General features: G+C 35.2%; 2 protein-coding genes across 3 annotated transcripts in view; one reads left to right on the plus strand and one right to left on the minus strand.

Annotated features, from left to right (window-relative positions):
• Positions 1 to 3,950, plus strand: part of LOC145695208 (glutamate carboxypeptidase 2-like) — a 120,003-nt gene extending 116,053 nt beyond the window's left edge. Inside the window, exon 18 of the mRNA XM_081772194.1 lies at positions 3,240 to 3,950. Within this exon, the coding sequence (XP_081628320.1) occupies positions 3,240 to 3,444 (205 nt within the window). The 3' untranslated portion in view covers positions 3,445 to 3,950. The remainder of the gene's footprint in view (positions 1 to 3,239) is intronic.
• The window catches only part of LOC145695209 (UDP-glycosyltransferase UGT5-like), a 227,318-nt gene that overhangs the window by 20,183 nt on the left and 184,847 nt on the right, over positions 1 to 22,288 (minus strand). The window contains exon 5 of one of the 2 annotated variants that reach the window (XM_081772197.1): positions 17,213 to 17,387. In XM_081772197.1, coding sequence (XP_081628323.1) covers positions 17,213 to 17,387 — 175 coding nt within the window. Of the gene's footprint in view, positions 1 to 17,092; positions 17,388 to 22,288 lie in introns of those variants that run through there. The other variant, XM_081772196.1, reaches the window with a different exon arrangement.

Below are 22,288 nucleotides of genomic sequence, written 5' to 3' on the forward strand. Positions count from 1 at the left end.
TCTTCTATCAATGACTTGTCACAATGTAGAACCTATTAAACGTTGTGGCACACAAACATGTTTCAGAATCACCATCACTGCTATAATTCATACAGATTTGAAGTTCAATCTTTACAGTATGCACACTAACTATTTCAAACATCCGTCCAAAGTAATTTCATTCTTGAGAACATTCTTTAAAATTCGATATTCATTTTGATGTTTAACATCCGTATCGAATAATGTTAAACATCAAAATGAAGCAGTGGAACAAGCAAGGAGTACTCAATAGTAGTATGAGGTCAAAAGTCACAGGCAAATACAAGGTCAAAGGTCAACCACAAAAAACAAATAGTCGCCGGGAAAACAGCAGTTGTTATAATAAAAGGGAATATTGATTGTTGCCCTCGTTGCAACAGACATTGCGTTGTTTTAAGTGTATTTAAATGAGTTCCCAAGGTGCCCTCTGACCTTGATCTGACCGTGACCTCTGACCTTGACACTTGATTGATGCATATTTTGTCTGCTTGCGACGTGGAATCATATTATACAGCTTTTTCTTTATCACTTCGATTTACGTTTTTTTAAAGGCTCTTTCAGAATTTACCATTGCAGTCCCATCAGGAAAAAAAAAATCGAAATTTAACCTTTGACCCGATATCTCTTCCATCTTAAGTACAAGTGACATGCTTCTGTGGCGAAACAAAACTTTGTCCTTCGTCTAAGGTTGCACCAAATTGGACGGCTTTGTCTCCTACCACTTTTGCACAGTGAACAAATTAAATACAAATTAATCAACCCTCTCTGTATATACATCGCATATGCAATAAATAAATGAATGTTATGAATGTTAAAAATGAATGTTATTAATGTTTGTCTTTTTCCAAGGGTAAGACAGATTTCTTAACAATGGCACATACAGAGGTAATAGTGATATTATGAGCCCCAATTTATGTTTTTTTAAATATATTTTAACAGTTTTATGTTGTTTGTTCTAAATTTTATGAAAACTTCAACTATGATATTTCATAAAACAACTGTTAAAATATAAACCGTTTTCAGCTACTTAAAATATTTTTAAAAAGATCAAAGTAATTAATTTTGTAGAAAAAAGGTTTTGCGCTGGTAATAAGGGTCTCTTGGAGAAAAATATATAACAAAACTGGTCATACAAATAACATTTTGTTTTATTACAAAACCTTAAAAAATGATCATGTTGTGAAAACCCATAGAAAAAACTTTTATTGACTACACAATCATTGAAAAATTCATTATAAACCGAATGGAAAGAACAATTAAAAATAAATTGAAAGGGTCACTAAGAAATAATTTAGGAACTTTTATGAAGTTTCCTGTGTAACATCTATTTGTAAAACGCACAAACGTCTACATCTTTCTTCTGCGCAGTCGATGTGTGCCCACATTTTGCAGATAACACGTTGCACCCTCAGTTTTCCTCACTTATCTGACGTAAATGAATCAAATGCTTCATTTTCAGGATTTTCCGCTCCGATTGGTGTTTCTAAGACAGATTTCTTACAAGGGAAATTCGGGAGTAAGCACTCCCCTGCAGAGAATCTAAGCATGCTGATTAGTGAAAGCTAATAAAATTCCTGTACTGTTGAGAACTATTCGAGAGATTCAACTTGGAGGTTTATATGAGAAGATGAGTATATGCGCATTTAAACGCGTTAAGTACAATATTATTAGCAACGAATATTGACATACGAATTGAAATATATCGGAGGTAACAGAAAACAGTGTTTTGCAATAACTAACGGGTTTATTAGTTAAAATTAGTCATTATACCGTTCACAATAATGATACGTTAGAGATAAAAATTGATCATTTTTGTTCTTCTGTTCTATGAAGAAATACGCTGGCAAAAGACTTCCTTGCATCATGAACATTTTATATGTGCAATTACGTTTCATCCGTCAAGGGAACAGTTCACATAATTAAAGCGAAAAGCAAATTCAACAGGTGATTCAAAAGGTATATAATTTGTTCGGTAACCTGCCTTCTGAAACGCAAACTGAAACAATCCAATGTATCACAGTGATCCGAACTGATTTATTAGCATGGACATGAACTTTATTTGATTGTTTCGTTGGTACATCGTAACGTCCGGATGAAGAAGTTTCATACTATGTACAAATCTCCTGTCATAATCTTTGATTGGTGGAATTCAAACACATCAAATGGTTGTACAAATCGTATACAGTTCTTTGGTATTTTCTCAACGATTATGTCTTTGCCATCCGTCATCCAACTTGCAATGGACAATTTGTCTTTGAATGGATCCCAGTAATCAAGCAGTAGTATGTTCAAACCATCATGTCAATATTCGTTGATAATAATGTTGTAATTAACGTGTTTAAATGCGCATATATTCATTTTTCATATAAACTTCCAAGTTGAATCTCTCGAAAAAAGTTCTCAAACGTACAGAAATTTTATTAGCTTGTAGTAATTAGCCTTTCAAATGACATTGGTCTTTCAAATTACATGCTTAGTTTTCTCTGCAGGCGAGTGCTTTCTCCTTTGTCAGAGCCGATATCTGATTTACATGGTTTTTCATCTGAACCTTCTAGCAGCTTCATTCTCATGAAGCTACTATTTTCTTCTAGTTTGCATTTTCCTAGTTCGCTGCTGTTCTTTTTTATCTAATATTCTGCTCTCTATAGCTGACCCTGACTTCTTTCTTTTTTCTTGAGCAGAAAAAAAAGTTTGGGGAACTCATATAGCAAGTATGTTTGTGGACTCATTTTACAACCCTCGTCATAGTGGAATAAGAGCATTTATAAATAATCTTTGGAATTACATAATATCTACACAAGGCCAATCTTCCAAACATCTTTTATTCTCTGCAATAGTATGCTAGGATGAATTTAAATGAATAAGCACTGTAATTAAAAGTAAAACATTTATCTATCAGTTTTACAGTTCACGGAAACCAAAACGCACAGTCACTCAAACTATTAGCTACAACTGAATAAGAACGCTGTGGGGCCAAAAGGCATTACTAAATTAGAGTTCAAGTCATCACCACCACATTGAGAGGTCTGAATGAAAATATATTGAAAAGAGTGCTCATAATACGGCTCATAAAGAGTGCTGAATGGGTCATAACCCCACTTTATCTCTAGTTGTAACAGTGATGCATATATTACTCGTAATAATAATAATAATAATAATAATAATAATAATAATAATAATAATAATAATAATAATAATAATAGTGATAATTTGTTTTTTAGGCATGCCATATTTGCTCCAAGCCAATATGATGCTTATGTGAGTGCTGGTTTCCCAGGAATCACAGATCTCCTGCATCAGATTGAAAATTCATCAAGAGCAGAAGAACAAGATGTGCTGAAAAATACACTAGTGAGACATGTCTCCGATATTATGATTCTTGTTCACCAAGCGGCGAGCATTTTAAAACCCGTTCAAGAACTTTAGCGAAGTGAACAACTAGCAGAAACCCATCGCAGTTGTGTTTGGTGAATCGAGGAGCTACTGCATGAGAACTAAATGGATTGTGTGTAAACTTATTATGATTGTGATATTTTTTGCCATTTTTTAAAAAAGAAAGACCACCATATTTTATATTAATTTAATAATAATAAATATGTAATCTAATACTGTAACAAACTGGTTGACAAATTTCGAATTTCGTTGTGTACATTTTTCTTCCTATCTAGTTTTTTTTTTTTTTTTTTTTTTTTTTGTATACTGGATCTGAGAGACCCAGAGGTATTTAAATTTGAGTCCTGTCATGCCAGTGATGAAATGTATACAGTATAGCTGTAATGCATTATTCTTATATATATATATAGCTGAATGTTTGTTTACTTGTTTGTCCGCTATACAAGTCCAAATTGCATACTTTCAGGTGAGTAAACTGTTTTTATATATATTAATTTCTTGTAAGTTATCTCTGAATCTGAGTTGCATAGTTTGGGATCTACTTTCTATATTCCCAAAAATTAATGAAAGAATCTCTTCTTCATAACCTCCTTGTAGCTTCATGATAATGCAATAAGCACTACCAATTAGCTTCCCTCCTTAGCATGAAGCTATAAAAATTCGATCTCACCTTAAATGGAAAATAAAAGTGGTGTACAATGTAATTATATTGGATTCCACCAGAAACAATTATTTTATATATAAAAAAAAAGTTCATCAGGTACGCGCCTTTGGCGTGGGAGACCCGGCTTCGATTCCCGGCGGGAGCTCATGTGGTTTGGATTCCACGTTAATCAGTAGGTCCACGTCTCATATAGCCTCGCTGCTGAACGGGACGTTAAACTCAAAATCAACTCAAAAGTTCATCAGCAAGTTTTCGAAGATTTATCTTATCGGATGAATCAAAATAGTTTGAAGGGTTTACCTGAGTTCCATTCAAGGAAGATAACTCTTAAACTACAATAAAAAAAATTCTTCTTCACAAAATCAGATTATAAGTTAGTAGCGATCTTTCTTTTCTTACCCTCTAATTTCAATTCTAACACAGATCATGTTTATGAGTAATTGATACAGGTTTTGTCTTCCTCACTGAGAGCGTTTAATATTACATTGCAAATAGTACTTTACTATCTAACAAATACATTATGTCCATCTGTTTCAAACAGCAAAAATGAATAATCATCTTCTGGAGTTTCTTTCCTAACCAATTCTTTCTTTAGTTTCATTCCTATTTTCTTTATCAATTTACCCTTAAGTCGATGTTGAGTCTTACCCATAATTGCTTTCCGGATATCATGAATTACCTCTGTCTTCAAAACTGTCTCAAAACATATTTCATTCCGAGCTTTTTCGCCTATATATATTTCATCATATTTTATCTCATGTCATGTTTTGAACTTCTTCCATTTGAACAAAGCTTTCCAGTTCTTCTCAGAATATTTCGTACTCTGAATAATAGGAATAGTCTTGACGCTACTTACACCAACTTGAGTAAGACATTTGACTTAATTAACTATTTCAGTGTGTGTCAACAATAAGTAGGAAATTCCAAGTCTACCATGAAGTAAGCATACAAGACCAACAGCGCAAACCTGTCTTCAACATTGGGGGGAGAGAATGGGTAAGACCGTTCCCTTAATATTTTTTTAAGCGATGTTCAAAATATTTATGAAGTTGAAACGCAATGCTATGGAGGATCAGAAGACCAGAGCTGTCTTCAACATTGAGAGGCGGGCAGATTTGAGCCTTATTCTGGGGGGACATCAATTTCATCTGAAATCCTTTGTGGCAATCGAACACAAATCATCACATTTCTCTCCCTCAAAAAAAAAAAAAAAAAAAAATCAAATCAAATCAAATTATTGGGGGAAACAGTCCCCCTAGTTCCAAGATTGGAGGGAACATGTCCGGGAATGCGGCGTAGGATCGAAACTGCGTAGCATCGAAACTGCGTACGATCGAAAAATTCAGCTCAAAACCTGTTTCGATCCTACGCAGTTTCGATCGTACGCAGTTTCGACGCTACGCAGTTTCGACGCTACGCAGTTTCGACCGTACGCAGTTTCGATCCTACGCAGTTGCCCTGAAATAATTTAAGTTTTAATCATGCGCTCAAAAAATATATTTTTTTCTCTCTCTCTTTAATTTGTTTAACCTGTGCAGCTATAAATTAGGGTTATATTCATGGACTCCACACGACCTAAACTGCGTAGGATCGAAACTGCGTACGGTCGAAACTGCGTAGCGTCGAAACTGCGTAGGATCGAAACTGCGTACGGTCGAAACTGCGTAGCGTCGAAACTGCGTACGATCGAAACTGCGTACGGTCGAAACTGCGTAGCGTCGAAACTGCGTAGGATCGAAACTGCGTAGGATCCACACTGCAGGTAGGATGGACAAGTTACAGGCGTATGGATTGAGAATCAATTATGATTTGTAATGATGACTATGTCAGAAGTGTAATACTAACTTTGAAACAGCTTCGACGGAATATAATGTAAAATAGTTATGTAATATGAAGAATTTAAAGTAATGAAGAATATGATGTATAATGAATATTGAAGGATAATAATAATAATAATAATGTTTAACGAATATTTCGATTGTAAAGATATTATTTCTAAAGGCTATCAGAAAGTTAGAGAAACAAAAGTCAGATAAAGATTCATATGCTGTTCTGTGTGTACTTGTCTGCGTAATATGAATGAAAATTTATATGATTTTATGTACAGCTTAACGACCTAATCACCAGTTATTCATATGTATGTCAACAACGTTACAATATTGTACTTCGCTTTGGGAGTTTCTCATTTGTACGCTGAACCTCAAATCGATTTATAATTGGAACACGTACCCGTAGGGGTAGGAGCATTTCAATGTATTCCGTTACATTTCACAAAAATATTTTTAACCGTAAAAGATTCGAAATTAAACTACTATTCAAATAGAGAATAAAATTACGAAAGTTTACAACTATTACTGGAAATCAATGCTGTCATCCATTTTGAACATTTTAAAAGAACATAGTTTCTAATGTATTGAAATTTCATTTCTTATGAATAGTTTGAAACGTTGTAAATAGTTGTAAAGAACCTGCAGAAAATTCGTCAAAATCCTCCTACAATGGGGAAGCCGTGTTAGACATGGAGTTAGTGGATGCAGATGGTGGCATTGGAAAAGTCCGGGTCTCCCGAGCACAGTGGTGATATCAGAAACCGGGCCCCAGCCATGAGGCTCCAGAAAAATGGGGTCCCGAAGTTTTGGGCGCGGGTTCTTTCTATACGCCTATTAAACATGGAATTGTATGTGGGTGGGTGGTGAAGTTTTTAAATGTTCGGGTCGTCTGAGCACAGTGTTAACGTCAGAAATTGGGCCCTTGTCTCAAAGGTCCAAAAATGGTGTCCCGAAATTTTGAGCTTGGCTTCATTATATTTTTCTTTTAAGCATGGAGTTATTGGATACATATTGTGGTGTTGGAAAGCTCCGGGACCTGAGACTCCAGAAATGAGATCCCAAAAGTTTGGGTTCAGGTCTCTTTTATTTGCCTATTTAACATGATGTTGTACTATAGTGTTAGCGTTTGAAAGGTCGGGGTCGATTAACGAAAGCGGTAATGTCAGAAATTGGGCCCTGGCCTCGAAGCTCCAGAAAATGTGGTTCCAAAATGTTGGGCTTGAGTCCACTCTATTTCTCGTTTCAGCATGGAGTTGTTGCATACAGATGGTGACGTTGGAAAGATCCGATTCCCCTCAGCACAGTGGTGGTCAGGAACCGGGCCCCCAACATGGGGCCCCAGAAATGGAGTCCCAATGTTTTGGGCATGAGCCCCTTCTACGCCTATTAAACATGAATTGTTGTACGAAGGTGAAAAACTTGTATCTTCGTAAAAAAAAAAAAAAAACAAACTTGTATCTTCCTTATAATTATTAGATAATAATCTCAGCTCCTAAACACGTATAAAAGATACCGAAGTTATATTTCAGCAAAAAACAATTACCATAAAACATCTCTTTGCATGTGTAATGACTGAAATGTATTATACTTTGCTTCCCTCCCAAATAAATAAATAAATAAATAAACGATTACAGTCGATAAGCGTAAATCTGGCAGAACCTATTTTCCGAAATCTAAAACAAATCACGCAGATTGTTTATTGCTTGTTCGCGATTGTCCACATCACATTTTCGGTTTTTCATTGTATGTAATTAACTATACCATAACAGAAATTCCCGCTACGAACAAATTACACGTTAGGTATACGCCTATGTGTCTCGTCTCGAGGACTTCCGGGCCGCAGTGGCTTAGTGGCAGAGGGTTCACACATGCTGCGGGGCCCTGGTTCTATACCAACTTGCGCAAAGTGGGGTTTGTGGTGAACAAACGCCGTCTGTGAGGGTTTTCTTGGAGTTTCCCTTTCCCACAACTCTTTCATTTCACCATTCCATTTATTCTCATCATCTGCGTCTCCTTTAGTCTACCCAGGATGACAGTCGGACATAAAACTTAAAGATTGCATTTTCATTTTCACATTTGGAGACCCTGTATCTGTGTTCCTTGAGTGCCCCAAATGCTAAATAATAATGGGTTGGAAGGCCCATGAAGTTTAGTACCTGGTACACTCATTATCTCAACTTGCCCAAAAAGTTAAGGGCTCACGTTAAGTTAACGCCCCAAAACTTTGATTTTCACACCTTATTAACTATATTGGCCCAAAATATGAAATTTGTTAGCCCATCGATCTTTATCTCGACTAGCCCAGAAAGTTGGGAGGCTCTGGTGAAGTTAGCCCCCAAATTTTCGGCGCCTATATCACATTAACTATGGGAGAACGAAAGCTGAAATTTGGTAGCCTATCCAGCCCGTAGACAGTACTATGTAGGCCATTCATTCTCTGGACCAGCCCAGAAACTTTGGGGGGGGGGGGGCTCACGTTAAATTAGAGCCCGAAATCTTTGGCGCGCATATCTCATTAACCCTTTCGGGACAAAATCGATTTTGGGGTTTTTGGTAGACTTTCAGTTAATGATTTATTGCCCAAACACTGTTATCCCGATTGATATCGTTTACGTCTTGTATTTTAGAAGAGGGACATGGCTATTTTTTGGTGTAAGTTAGATTGCAGTGTTGCTAACGGGAGGGATTATTGAAAAAATGTAGGAGTGAAATTTAAAACAAAAATCCCTAGCCGAATTTCATGATTTTTTCTAGCTGGGAACACCGAAGCCACAGGGGTTCAAGTCACCTAAAAAGAATTTTCTGGTATGTTGACAAGGTACAGTAAAAACCTGAAGTCGCTGGCTGCCATACAAAGAGAGAAAGAAAAAAACTCTCTCATAATACACATCAAATTTTGGCACTTCTTACGCGTCAGAAGCAAAAATCAGCATACATGGTGGTTCACCGTCTTCCCTAATTATTCAATCGTGCTTCTCTATGGTGCGTTTTGTAGGCCAAGAATGATTCCAGACAGTTGTACGTTGGTTTGAATATAGCCAAGGACACTGAAATAATAGGGGGGAAAGGATAAACTTCCCAAATTTTTTACAAACAATTACAATTAACATTTTCTGTAGCTAGCAACATTGCTACCACTCAGAAGCAAACAATTTTAAAGTAATCTTTGGCCCACCAATAATATATTCAGCTAGTATCATGATGATATCTCTCAAATTAAGCATGTAATTTTAAAAAGTATATCATTTTTCCTAGAAAGTCACTATTATCCTTAAAATTATGTAATATGGTATACTGTAAGACCGGAATTGTAGTGTCCCCAATTATCCAAGTGAAACTTTTTATAGTGCGTTGTGTAAGTCAAGGATGAGGCTTCCAGAATCTGGTATGTTCGTTCCAATGTAGCCAATAGAAGAGAAGGAAATAAGAGGCAAATTTTAGAAGGGAAAAAAGGAAATTTTTACCAAAAAAAGTCTGGAAATAAATAGTTCTATGGCTGGAAATACTGCTAAGAGACAGATGCAACTATCTTCAAATAAACCTTAGCCCACCACTAATATATCCTGAAAGTATCATGTCGATATTGAATAAACGAAGCTAGTAATTAAAAATTAATAGATTATGGTAAATATAAAAGTGAGAAAAATCAAGGATTAGAACCTTAATACGAAAATGAAATGAAATGAAATCTTTTAGTTTCACGTCCTACGGTTATGCCGGTTAGGCTAAAGTAGACGCTGATGATGAGAAATGAATGAAATGGTGGAATGAAAAAAGTGGAAGGAAACGGGAGAACCCCGATAAAACCCACACACACGATGTTTAGAACCTAAATACGAATTTATGGTGCGCCTCCTAATTACGCAATTGCAACGATCTGTGCCCAAGTTTGTTCAGTAAGGACCGATGTTTGACTGACGTAGTTCACTTGCGCTCGGACGTATAGGTACGGAATTATAAACATAAACTTCGAAAATTGACAAATCTGAAAATACTTTATCTTCGCATTGAATTTGGACCCCTCCTCCAAAGTAAGTTCATGCGTATGGTACGTACCACCATACTACGATTTTTAATTTCAGTAAAAATCCCTTTGTTTTCTTGCCCCCAGGATAACTATATACCCTGCCAGTTAATATGTTTAAAACATTTGGAGTGATGTATCGTCATGTGTATAGATTAACCTCTTGCACACAGAGAATGTTTCTTTTCCAAGATTTAAATAAAACTGAAATGTTTTCCATTTCCATACAGAATTCAATTCACCTAAGATGTCCAAAGTTCACCTAAGATGTCCAAAATTCAATTCACCTAAGATATCCACAACAATTTTTATGGAGGTAGTTGGAGAATACTTTATATCATAGGCCCGTAGTTAAACTCCCTCTATAAAAATTGTTGTGGAAGCACCTCAGGATTCTGACATACGCATTTTTGGATAGGGCACATACTAGTTCCTAAGTTAAGTCTTGACCCGACTGCGGTAGGTCCCATAGTTTTGGAGCTATGGACCTTTAAAATTCCTTTTTTCATGTTTTTGGCAGCCTATAACACGTAAACCGTCGTTTGTAGAGGGATAAATTCTTAAGGTCTTTTGAATTTGGCTAATCAGAGTGCTCCTTTAACCCGCGTATATTCGACGATAACCGTTCGGGATAAAATCTGCTCGCCATGTAGACCTAATTTTATTACAAAATGACGACTGTCTATTTACTTTATTTTGTAGTTCTTCCATATTCACTTTCAAATGATCGGCGCCAGTTGCCATCTAATAAAGTTGATGCGTTTGTTGCTTCTAGTACACAACCGCTTTGAAAAAGAAGCAATAAATGCATCAAATGTGGGAGATGAATTTAGAACACCAAAATGGTACATGCCTAGCACATCTTGTGCTGTTAGGGTTTCTTCAGAAACATTTTGTAAAACAATTGAAAACACATCGCGCGGTTTGTATTTTGAAATTTTGCGTATACTTGGATTTGTTTAAGTATTTCTTTCTACTGTGTTTGCCTGTAGCTTCAGTTCATAAGCCTTTATAATTAGATACCCAACATATATGGCAATCACGCAGAAAACAACACCGAAGATTCTACACTTGTGTTAACACACAGGCTGTGTGTCATTTCAACTAGCGGCATTTGACACACAACTCCAAACGGAGAGTGAGTTGTTCTAACCACTTGTTTGTGTTATATTTTAACACAATCGTGCTAACACATAGGCATGTCGTTGAAATAATACAACGATTTTTTACAGTATAGGCACTTCCAGTAGAACTACAAGGATTAAATTTGGCAAAGTTTTTAGCCTCCTGGGACTATATAGAAAATTTCCAAAAGTGAATATTTTCCATTTTTAGCAGCTTTAAAGAGACAAAAAACTGTGTAATTTAAATAGACTTTTTGGATGTACAAAATCTCATATTTTAGGTACCGTAATTGAAATCGGAATAAAAACTAGGAATTTTGGTATGTTAGTAGGTTTATGAGGCGCGAGGCCGTAGGATGAGAAATTTTGTATCTGGCGACAAATTCCCACCTACTTAAAACTAAACTGATTATATAAACATTCAATTTTGCCAATTGCCAAGTTCATAAAGAAATTGAAAATCACAGCAACTGGGTAAGTAAGAAAATGCTAATCCAAATGTCAATTGAAAGAAACGGAAGTCTTTTAAGTAAATATTGGCAGCAACGCATTCTAATTTTCCAACTTGGTCAAAAGTTAGCAGGGTTGGAAAAAATACAGTTTTTTTTTTAAAAAAAAAGAACAAAACGCGTGTTTAAAACATGAAAAAAGTGTTTAAAATGTTTTAAAGATGTTTTAAAAAACACACAAAAAAGTAAAAGTACATGTTTTAAACATTTTGAACAGTTTAAAATATTATTTTAAACATATTTCAAAATCGTGTAATCACGTATTTATTAAGACTTTTTGCTCTTCCAACCGATCTTTTCATTTATTTTATTCTCTTTAAGACTACACAGTGTTGGGTACAGAACATTTCCGTATAGATTAGTAATTTTCAACTTATTTCATATAACGACCCCTTTTATTACACCCTCTTGCCAGTGACTCTCATACAGTAAGTATTTTCTTGGATATAGTAAGCTTTTAAGGTAGATTTTAAAATTTACCAACTATAGAGGTTTCACACAATCTATCAATATACATGGCAAAACAAAAGTCCTCACCATCCTTGTGCGTTGACAACGGGTTGAGGGAGAATGATGAATCTTGGAAGTGGTCTGACACATCAGATGGTGCTATCAAGCATCATGGCGAACATCTGTGCTTAGTATTCGAAATTTCAAATGCAAATGGTGTCATGTTACATGAGGGCTAGAATTTTACCAGAAATGCTGTTGTGCGGTTATTTTAACCATAAAGAAAATCATTTCGAGTTACCGCTTCTAAAAGTTTTGTAGTTATGCCTTTAGGGGCTAAGCTAGCGTTTCGTGGAGGCGGGTGAGATTTTTGTTGCAAAATTTGATTACTACTTCATAACACTGGTGCTAATAAAATTATTTTATAATAATAGGGCTACGTTTTCGAAAAGTAATGTTTGAAGCACACTTCATATTGTGCTAACTTTATATTTTCTGCAAGTCTATGTAATTGGTTGTTTTTTGAGTCAAAAATTTATTGACGAAAGGTAATATTTGGGGCGTTCAGAGTACAATAGATCCAAATCCATTTTCAATAAACTTCAGTTTTCCTCAGCAAATGAATTCTATTTCAAAAAATAATACTTCGCAGTCAAGAATCCAAAACAAATGTAACTAAAACCATGCGAAAAGGCGTGGGATAGTTTCATATGACAGCCGCTAGTAAGGGCGTCAGTGGAACAGGAGGGCAACCACCCTCATCCGCACCCTGCATTTCTGATTTTGGGAACGGTAAGACAGTTTTAGAAATCTTTTGATAAGCAAAGTCCAACAGAATAAGCCTGAGGTAATTACACGGAATAAATACGAAGAACATACAGATGATTAAAACTGGGAAGTTGCTTAGGTCCAATTTCCTGAATTTTAAGCAGGCCCGAAACTCGAAAGTAGAGCCACCTTTGAAATCCTTGGGTAAAAAAATTATACAAGAAAGCAATATAGGCCTATAGCTCCTTACGGCCAATGATCAAAATCCGTATTTATTCGGTGCAAGGACTTCAATTTTTAAATGTTGGACTTTGCTAAGCAAAATGTTTCTAAATCTGCATTACTGCCCCAAAAATCTGAAATTCAGGGTAGAAGGCGGATGATTTCTAAACGAACGCCCCTATCTAGCGGCAATCATACAAAATTCTAGATTCCTTTTTTTCAGGTAGTTTTTCTTTCTTTCATCTCGGATTCGTGGTTGTGAAAATATGACATTTTACGTCGATGTATTCTTTTGGACACATTCTGCATTCATGTAACGTAATTATGCATCATTGACTATGGCATTCGGAGCTTGACTTGTTAATCATTCCAACGCTGCAACATACACAATACAAGTATAATGTTAATATCTTAAATGTATGAGCAAGGAGGGGGAAGGGAAAATTAGCTCTCCTCCCCATTCCGTCAACGCCCTTGTCTAGCGGTTGTCCTATGAAACTCTAGTCCACACGCTTTCCCGTGGTTTTTGTTTCATTTATTTCATACCCTATGCTACGAAGATATTACGTTTGCTGAGCAAAAGTGAACCTTTCTGAAAATGAACTTGGGTCCCTTGTGCTCTAAATGTTGAGTTGAAGCCAAATTTATCCTGCAACCCAAGTTTGTTCGAAACATATAAAATTAGTTTGTTTAGTTTGATTGATTACATCTTGCATCAGTAGCAAGGCTATATTAGACAGGGCTTTTTGTTTAAAGTGGGATCTGACCCACTAATTTTGAAATTTTACGTGGGATCGCAGTCAAAATCTATACAGCAAATTCCGACGCCTCGTGTCTCTATCCTCAAAAATTAATGTTAAAAGACTGAATATTGCACCCTGTAGCGTGGTACATACATACAAACAAACAAATTGAGATCAAATTGTCCCAGACCTTGACGTTCAGCACTAACGTTATAATAAGTATCACACTTGGTTAGTTACGTGATCGACTGCCATACCTTGCGTTTCTCACCTGGTCTCTTCATACAAGCTATGCCAAGTTGTAAAGTTTCAAAGAAAATTTAGAACTGTGGTGGGGAAGAGGTACGAAATAAAATTTTCATAATATAATGAAAAAGATATTGTTGATACAAAATTAGTTGTTACCTGAAGTTTCCAGTTGCATCTCAGCCACACCACTGACGTTAGATTCATCAGAAGCAATTTTCGGATCAACATTTTTACCATTTGTTTGGGTTTCCATTTTTACCAAGCATTGCATTTTTTATAATGATTTTCGTTCTTGGAACTAAACCACCCATTTCTTTCTTACACGTTTTGTGACAAACTCGTTTGATCGTTTACTTACCTGATTGAGTTTGAGTTACTCTAATAAATTTGTATCAAATCATGTCCTTCTTTACTTCACGCATAATCCATGTTAAACGATTCCATGTTGTACGGAGACAGAACTAACATGTACTGTACAAACGAATGCTTGCGATATTTTAATTTCAGAACCTCAACGTCGCAATGAATACAACACAACAGTTTGTTTCCGTGATAATTATTTTATTTATTTTTTAATATCAGTTCTATAAGTAGTCCAACCTTCGACTACGACACTTTCTCGCAAGTTAACTGAGAAGCATTTAAACAATACAATATACGTTAAAAATAAGGGGGAAAAGAGACAAAATAAATTGTAGATCACCACATTGACCTGCTGTAGCCACGAGAAATCAAACCATTCACATGGGAAGAAAATAGTCTTCTGATTGGGGAGCACTTTTGGACAGTTCTCTTGCTCTGGAAGATTTCTTTTTTTTACGAACATAAAATAAAATGCAAATAAACATATGTTTAAGACAAGTCTTCAAAATAAACGTGTTTAAAACAAAATGTTTAAAACATAAACAAAATTTGTTTTAAACAAAATCAATTGTTAAAAAAAAGTTTTAATCATTTGTTTTAAATATTTTGTTTTAAACAAAACAACCCTGGAAGTTAGTAAATTTGGGACGAAGCCCAAACTAGCAAAAACTTGAACTAATTACATGAACCTTCGATTGTGCCACCTGCAAAGTCTATAAAAGAAGTGACAATTCACAGCAACTAGGTAACTAAGAAAATGTTAAGCTAAGTCAATTGAACTTAACGGCAATCTTCTGAACAAGGAATTTGCCAACTTGATCAGAAGTAGTGGCTTTTGGGGGGAGGATTCTCCTTTCTCCCTGCTGAGACAAGACTTAGCTTTTTTGGTCCTCCTGAATAAGTCATAGTCCCCCAAGAAAAACTTCCTGGGTACACCCCTGTATGATTATTTAATTATATTTGTCACTATTTTATTTCTCAGTTTCGTATCTATGCACTTTCGATCGTACGCAGTTTCGACCGTACGCAGTTTCGATCCTACGCAGTTTCGACGCTACGCAGTTTCGATCGTACGCAGTTTCGACGCTACGCAGTTTCGACCGTACGCAGTTTCGATCCTACGCAGTTTCGACGCTACGCAGTTTCGGTCGTATACAGTTTTGATCCTACTCCGATTTTTCCCTATATAACTTCAAAAAAATACTATTACTTAATATTCTGTGATTATAAAATAATTGTTTTTTTATTGTTCGATCATAAGACCTTATCTGTTTTCGATCCTACGCCGGTTTTAGTTTCGATCGTACGCAGTTTCGATCGTACGCAGTTTCGATCGTACGCAGTTTCGGTCGTACGCAGTTTCGGTCGTACGCAGTTTCGATCGTACGCAGTTTCGATGCTACGCAGTTTCGATCCTACGCATGTAACCCACATGTCCATCTCATCCTCCCGGGATTTGCGCCAGTGTACATGACACTAGTATTTCTCTCATACATCAACCTTGGAAGAATGAGAGCATGAAGTCGAATATCGGTGAATAGTAGATCACTTACCACAACACCAGAAACAGAATTAAACGAATCTGAGACACTACAACCATCTGACTTCAACCAATACATGAGTCTGGGTAAGGAAACCTGGCTAAGAAGACCCCCCAGAGACTACATGTTGCTCTCACTTCCAACAAGTTCTTTGAGTTATAGTATTCCTAGATTCGATACTCGAGAGAGACAAGTACATATTTACAGAAGGATAAAATTATAGATCTGGTCCAATATTTGAAGCAGAAGGAGTGTATATTCCTTGATATGATATAAATATTTGATAATTCCACAAAAAATCTAATTTTAAAACTCCACTGAATTATATATTAGAAATTTAATTTTGTTGGTTTCTGTAACGAAAAATGTGTTTTCATAAGTTCTTGTTAAGTATCAATTCCAAACGACACTGGAGTCTTTATCAGCATTTCAACACTTTCAATTCCAAAATGTTAATGTATTCCAGAACAAATTCCATTTGTAAGAACATCTAATATTTCTCTTCTATAAAATTTCCTTACAAGACTACGAATGCATAATGTAATATTGCGTAAAGAATCCGTATAGAAGAGAAATACCAAACTCCCTTGGGAAAAGTCATCGATAAATAAAATAAACTCTATGTAAATTCCTAAAAATACTTTTCTGAATGCTTAGACCTTTGGAACAGAGAGTACCGAAACACTGATTGAAGAGTCTAGTATCATTGGTTTTCACTTTTTGACAACAATTTGCGGAAACATACCTTTTGCATTACCAAAATCTTCAAAGTGGAATTTTGAATGTTTGGTCGAATGAAGTATAAAAAGAAGGAGAGTTATCCTGTAATTAGCAATCGGTCAAGCTCCTTAGCTGGACAGTGAACTTGAGTGTGTAATTGTTCCTCTTAGGATTCTAATGAAGTGACTAGGACAGTCATCGATAGAGAAAAATGAACTCGGTGGAAGTTCCTAAAAATACTTTTCTCAATTCTTAATATTGGCTTTTTTTAACCATTTATCAGTTTAAATGGTGAAAAGTGGTTGTAACTTGAAAATAAATTCTAATCAGATACTGAAACGATTTTCTTCACTTCATACAGTTACACAGCTACAAAACTTAACACATTTTATAAATTCACTATGCACATACATTCTCAAAGCTTAAATGCTGAATAATATGTATACCTTACATATTAACAGAAAAGAAAGATGAATTTGGTATATATATATATTTACTGTTCTTTAAGCTTAGATTTCTTTCTATAATATTTGATAATTTTTCTACCAAAAAGAACTGTAACTGAAACAAGGGTTAATGTTATTAATAACATTACCAGGACAACATCTATTAACCAGTACTGATACCACGAGAGATCTCGTGCTCCTGAACGCAAGTGAGGCGCTCCTCTGTGCCTAATGATGTACTCACACCAAAATATCGCTCTTTCTAATGGTGTTTCGGGCTGGTCTCTCATAATCGCAGACATACGCTTCACATTCTCCTTGTATCTATAAAAAGAAAAATAAGTATCGCAAAATAAATCAGTAAAAGCTATAGAAAACATTCGCAAGAATAGAGATAACTGCTTCGCTTGCACGAATTTTGGAAATTGCACTTGGGAAAAAATAATTAAAAAAAAAAACGGAAGGGAAGCTATTACAAGCTTCTTCTGAATCTTTGGACGCTCTATCTGTTGGTGCTTTTTGACATATATTAGATACCAAAAGCTGTAAAAAATTATTTGCACGAATATAAATATCACGCCAAAGAAGTGCGAGAAGACTTAACTATAGTGAATACGTGGAAAAAGTATTATTTTTCTCGAACCGTTTATATACATATAACAAAAGTAAACAGCATGTTTGATATATTTATACAAAAAATCATTGGCTCCAAATTTATGTAAGATACCAAAAATATATTCTAATTTCTATTACGACTGTACATAAAAGGAGTCTACTGTGATACACAGAAAATGAATACCTTATTCATTTGGACAAATTATGGAAATTTTATTCGGAAGGATAGGAGTCGAATTCAGTATGGCACACATAGCAAAAGAAAGGAATTCAGCTTTTAAACTGTTGTGTGTATATATAGGATCACAAAATTTGGTATATTGGTAGTTTTGTGATACTCTAAATACCATCATTCCCCTACACGAAATTTCACAAAACAGACGGAAAAGAAAATTTAACTTTTACCTTGTGAACCCCAAACATAAAGCTATAATTGTGCTTTCTTCTATATGGAATGAATGTCTTATTCACTTGCACAAGTGGTGGAAATTTTCGCCACTTAATTCTCACATTTAATTGCAATAATAATTGATTTACAATAAGAGTGTCATGGGAATTTTATTAATGTTACAATATAAAATAGAAAGTAGTAAAGCACAAAAATACAGAATGTACGAAAATAGAAAGGTAGTGGAATGGAATCGAATACAATTTCTGCGATACAGTAGAAAGTTAAGTAAAAGAAGATACAGTAGATACCAAACAGAAACCTAACATTGAGATTTCCAATATAGTATGTGATCAAAGAAAGTTTTAAAAAATATCACCATCTTCTCGATGCACTTTCCAAATTTATCTTTCTTTAGAGCAAAGCTTTATTTCAAATTGCATTGACGCTACCGGGAGTCATCATGTACATGCGAGTTATCCTCTAGTGAATAAATAAATAAATAAATAAATAAATAAAATCGTACCTGTGTAAGAAATCAGGACAGGAGAGAGCGTCTGCTCGGGCTGTTTTGTAAATCGAACAAGCATTATTAATGGAAACAAGAACACGACATTTTTTTTTTTAAAGAAACAAACCATCTGAAGAAGTTGGATAGTAACAGTATCTGTGTTGAAGTTGTTATTGTAGTATGAAATTTCAGAATTGAATGTAGTTGTGAAATTGAGTGTTACCGCTGATGAAAGACAAGGTGTATCACTAAGCATGGACAAGTATCACTAAACAATTTAGTGTGTGTATTTCTGGAAGGCGTGAAAAATAATGTAAACCAGTATTTTATAAAACTGAAACCTTCTTCAGATATTAGGAATGTTCCTGACATGTTGACAGTAGCTATAATTATCTTATTTGATTCAGGAGCACGTACTTACTACCGTGTGTCTAAGGTTTCTGACAATTCAAATGTTATGAGAGGACACACATATGAAGTGCAAACTACTTTTGGACAGAGCAAATTTTGTGTCATTTTTTTTAGAAAGAAAGATTATCGAGAACTTGATTAATAATATTATCTGTAGCCCCTAGGTATTGTAAAATATTAAGGTGCTAATAAGCTTGTAAATAAAAAGCTATGTTAATATCTGTTTTGATTAATAACCGCGACTTAATGCAAGTGAACCGACTAACCTGTACATGGTATTTTATATTTCTATTGTCGTATTTTTGAGACCCGCTTGGGAGAGTAATGCTCCTAGAAGTAACTTTTTTCGCGCACTACCCTAGCCAACTCTTTTACGCGCTACCCTGGCCAGCTGGTCACAAAATTTATAGAATGGGGGTCAAGGTGAAACAAAATGATCCCTGGGGGCTTTTAACCCGTTCCTACTACTACTACTTACCTGCACAAAAGTAAGTAAATCACTTTTTTGAGTATTATTTTCATCTTATTTTAATGGAAAAAATGTTAGGAAAATTTAAAAAAGAATTCCTTGGTCAAGATTTGAACCCACGCCAAAAGATCTTTCCATTACTAGCACATTGCGCTAGCACGCTCCGCCACGAGGGCCAACTGCAGTGAGCGTTTGATTTCTGCTATATGTGAGCTACACGCCTAGAAACGGATAACGCCAACCAATCAGAACCGTGTATTTAGTTCCTACTTCCGGGAGCATTACTTCCCTGAGTGAGTCCTTTTTTGTGTTGGTATACCAATAAATGAAAATAGATTCTTCCTTTTGTTGAGGTTTCTTAATAAGATTAGACATTTTTCTACTGTTAGTATATTTCTTTAGAATGGAACAGTAGTAAACAGTTAAATAGTAATAAACAGTTACTTTTTTTTACAAATTATCAGGAAATATATTATTCTGTTTCTAAATAAATTCAATAAGACGTTTCATTGTGTTTCTTACTTCCCCTTGGTTAAAAGCAACCACTTTCAAGAAATATAAAATAATATGTACAAACGCTATATTGAAATGCAAATCAAATACAATTGCTAATTGGAATGTATTGTGAGGAAACGAAAGAAGAGGAGGTAATAACTTCAGCGAAGTACTTAATAAGTATGAACTCTTAAATTTTCAAACGATTTATCCAAATAAACAGGTCATAAATTTATAGATTTTGGTGTCCTCAAATGAAAAAAATATAGCTACATCACTGGTCACATTTATTAATGATTTTAAAAAAACCGTTGCAGTTAGCACCAAAAGGTGGTTGAAGCAGTCTGTATCCGTGGCGATCGGCATCACGCCATTTTTTCTTATGTGTGAATACTGAAGAAAAATGTGAAATATACATAAACTAATGAGTTAGCGTGTCCAAATACAAAATTAAGTAATAGAGAAAAATATTCTCAGAATAGCATTTGTAATACTGTTCCATATAATTGAGTTGATTTGTGTTTGAGTTCTTTGCTAGCAGTGACCCTAAATAAGACCGGGAAAGAAAACCACTGTACATGTTTATGAATAGATGTTAAATAAACTTAACACAAAATATTACACATATAATTTCGATTCTCTGTTAAATATGAGATTACTTGTTAATCAAAAAGAAGAGTAATTTTAACACTACCGAATGCATTAGTGGAATAAGCTCCGTTAAGATAGTAAAAAACGGATAACGCCAAGACATTTTAATTTCATCAGGTAGATGTCAACTGCTAAAGGATGATTTCTGCCATTCAATGGCATTATGTGTCTAGAATTGTGCACCCATGATCAGTGTTGGGTAAGTTACTTGTAAAAATGTAACGCGTTACAAGTTACTTTACTTTCTTTTAAACGCGTTACTTGCCCCAAAAGAGTAACTGTTACTTTACTTCGAAAGTAACGCGTTACTAACGCGTTACTTTTAGGTACGACACTTTAAATATGTGAAAAAATATTACTTCAATTTTCCGTACTACTATTACAACCACTATTATTATTATTATTATTATTATTATTATTATTATTATTATTATTATTATTATTATTATTATTATTATTATTATTATTATTATTATTATTGCACGTTCTGAATCGCTTTGTGTAAATACAAGGACAAATTTTTACTTGATATATGAACATTTTCATATAATGTAACATAGATAAAATGCCATACTGCGCTACTCGTAGGGATGGGCACGAGCGAGTGTTCTTTGAAACTCGATTCGATTGGAAACAAACATCTTTGAGCTCGACCCGAGAACTCGGTTCTAAAAATTTCCTGCAACTCGACTCGAATTTGTGTCGAGTTTCAAGTCGAGTCGAGCCAAATCCGCTGTGTAGTTTCGAGTACATTCTTCAAGTATATTACATAGACAATATAAACTACTACTACTACTACTACTACTACTACTACTTATTATTATTATTATTATTATTATTATTATTATTATTATTATTATTATTATTATTATTATTATTATTATTATTATTATTATTATTATTATTATTAATTATAACAACACTGCATATAATCATGAAAGATAGGTGGTTTGTATTTGAATACTAAAAAACTAGTTCATTGCCAACCTCGGTAGTCGTGAAGTCTAGGAGTCAAGGATATTGTTTACGAGCTTCTGAATTTGGGTTGAGGGTCTGGGTTGATTATTCCGGCTCGAGCCAAACACTGTTAAAAGTTATAGGACACTGGAAAAATATCTTCAAAACTGCTCGGCCCGGGTTTGAATTGTCAACGACTCGAGCAGCTCGGCTCACAGCTCATTCACTATCGACCCGAACTGAGAAATGAGCCGAGCCAACTGGTTACCCAACCGACTCGCCTAGAGCCCTCATCGGCTCAGTTGAGCCGAACCGAGCGGATGGCTCATCCCTACCAAGCCAACTCGAGCCGGTGGTTCACCCCAAGCGAGCCGGCTCGAGCCATCTTCTCAGTTGATCCGAGCCCAGCTGAGCTTGTTATAAAAAATTCTTTTGGTCTCGCTGTCGAGACGAGATGCGAGCAGTGTCCCATCTCGTGAGCAACACTAAAAGTATTCCATATTACTGTTTAGCTTACATTTCTCATGACTTTCGCTTTCCAGTGTAACCCGGCTATGATTTCAAGTTAAAAGGCTATGATTAAAATGAACGAGCCATTTATCAAACTCGACTGTACTCGAAACTCGACGCCAAAAACTGAATCGGCTCGGAACTCGACTCGAGAATATTATCTTTGACTTGACTCGAAACTCGACTTGAATTCCAGTCGAGTCGAGTTTTAGCTTGAC

Source organism: Thermobia domestica, chromosome 9 (assembly GCF_964235325.1).
Source record: "Thermobia domestica chromosome 9, izTheDome1.hap1.1, whole genome shotgun sequence".
NCBI classification, from domain to species: Eukaryota; Metazoa; Arthropoda; class Insecta; order Zygentoma; family Lepismatidae; genus Thermobia; species Thermobia domestica.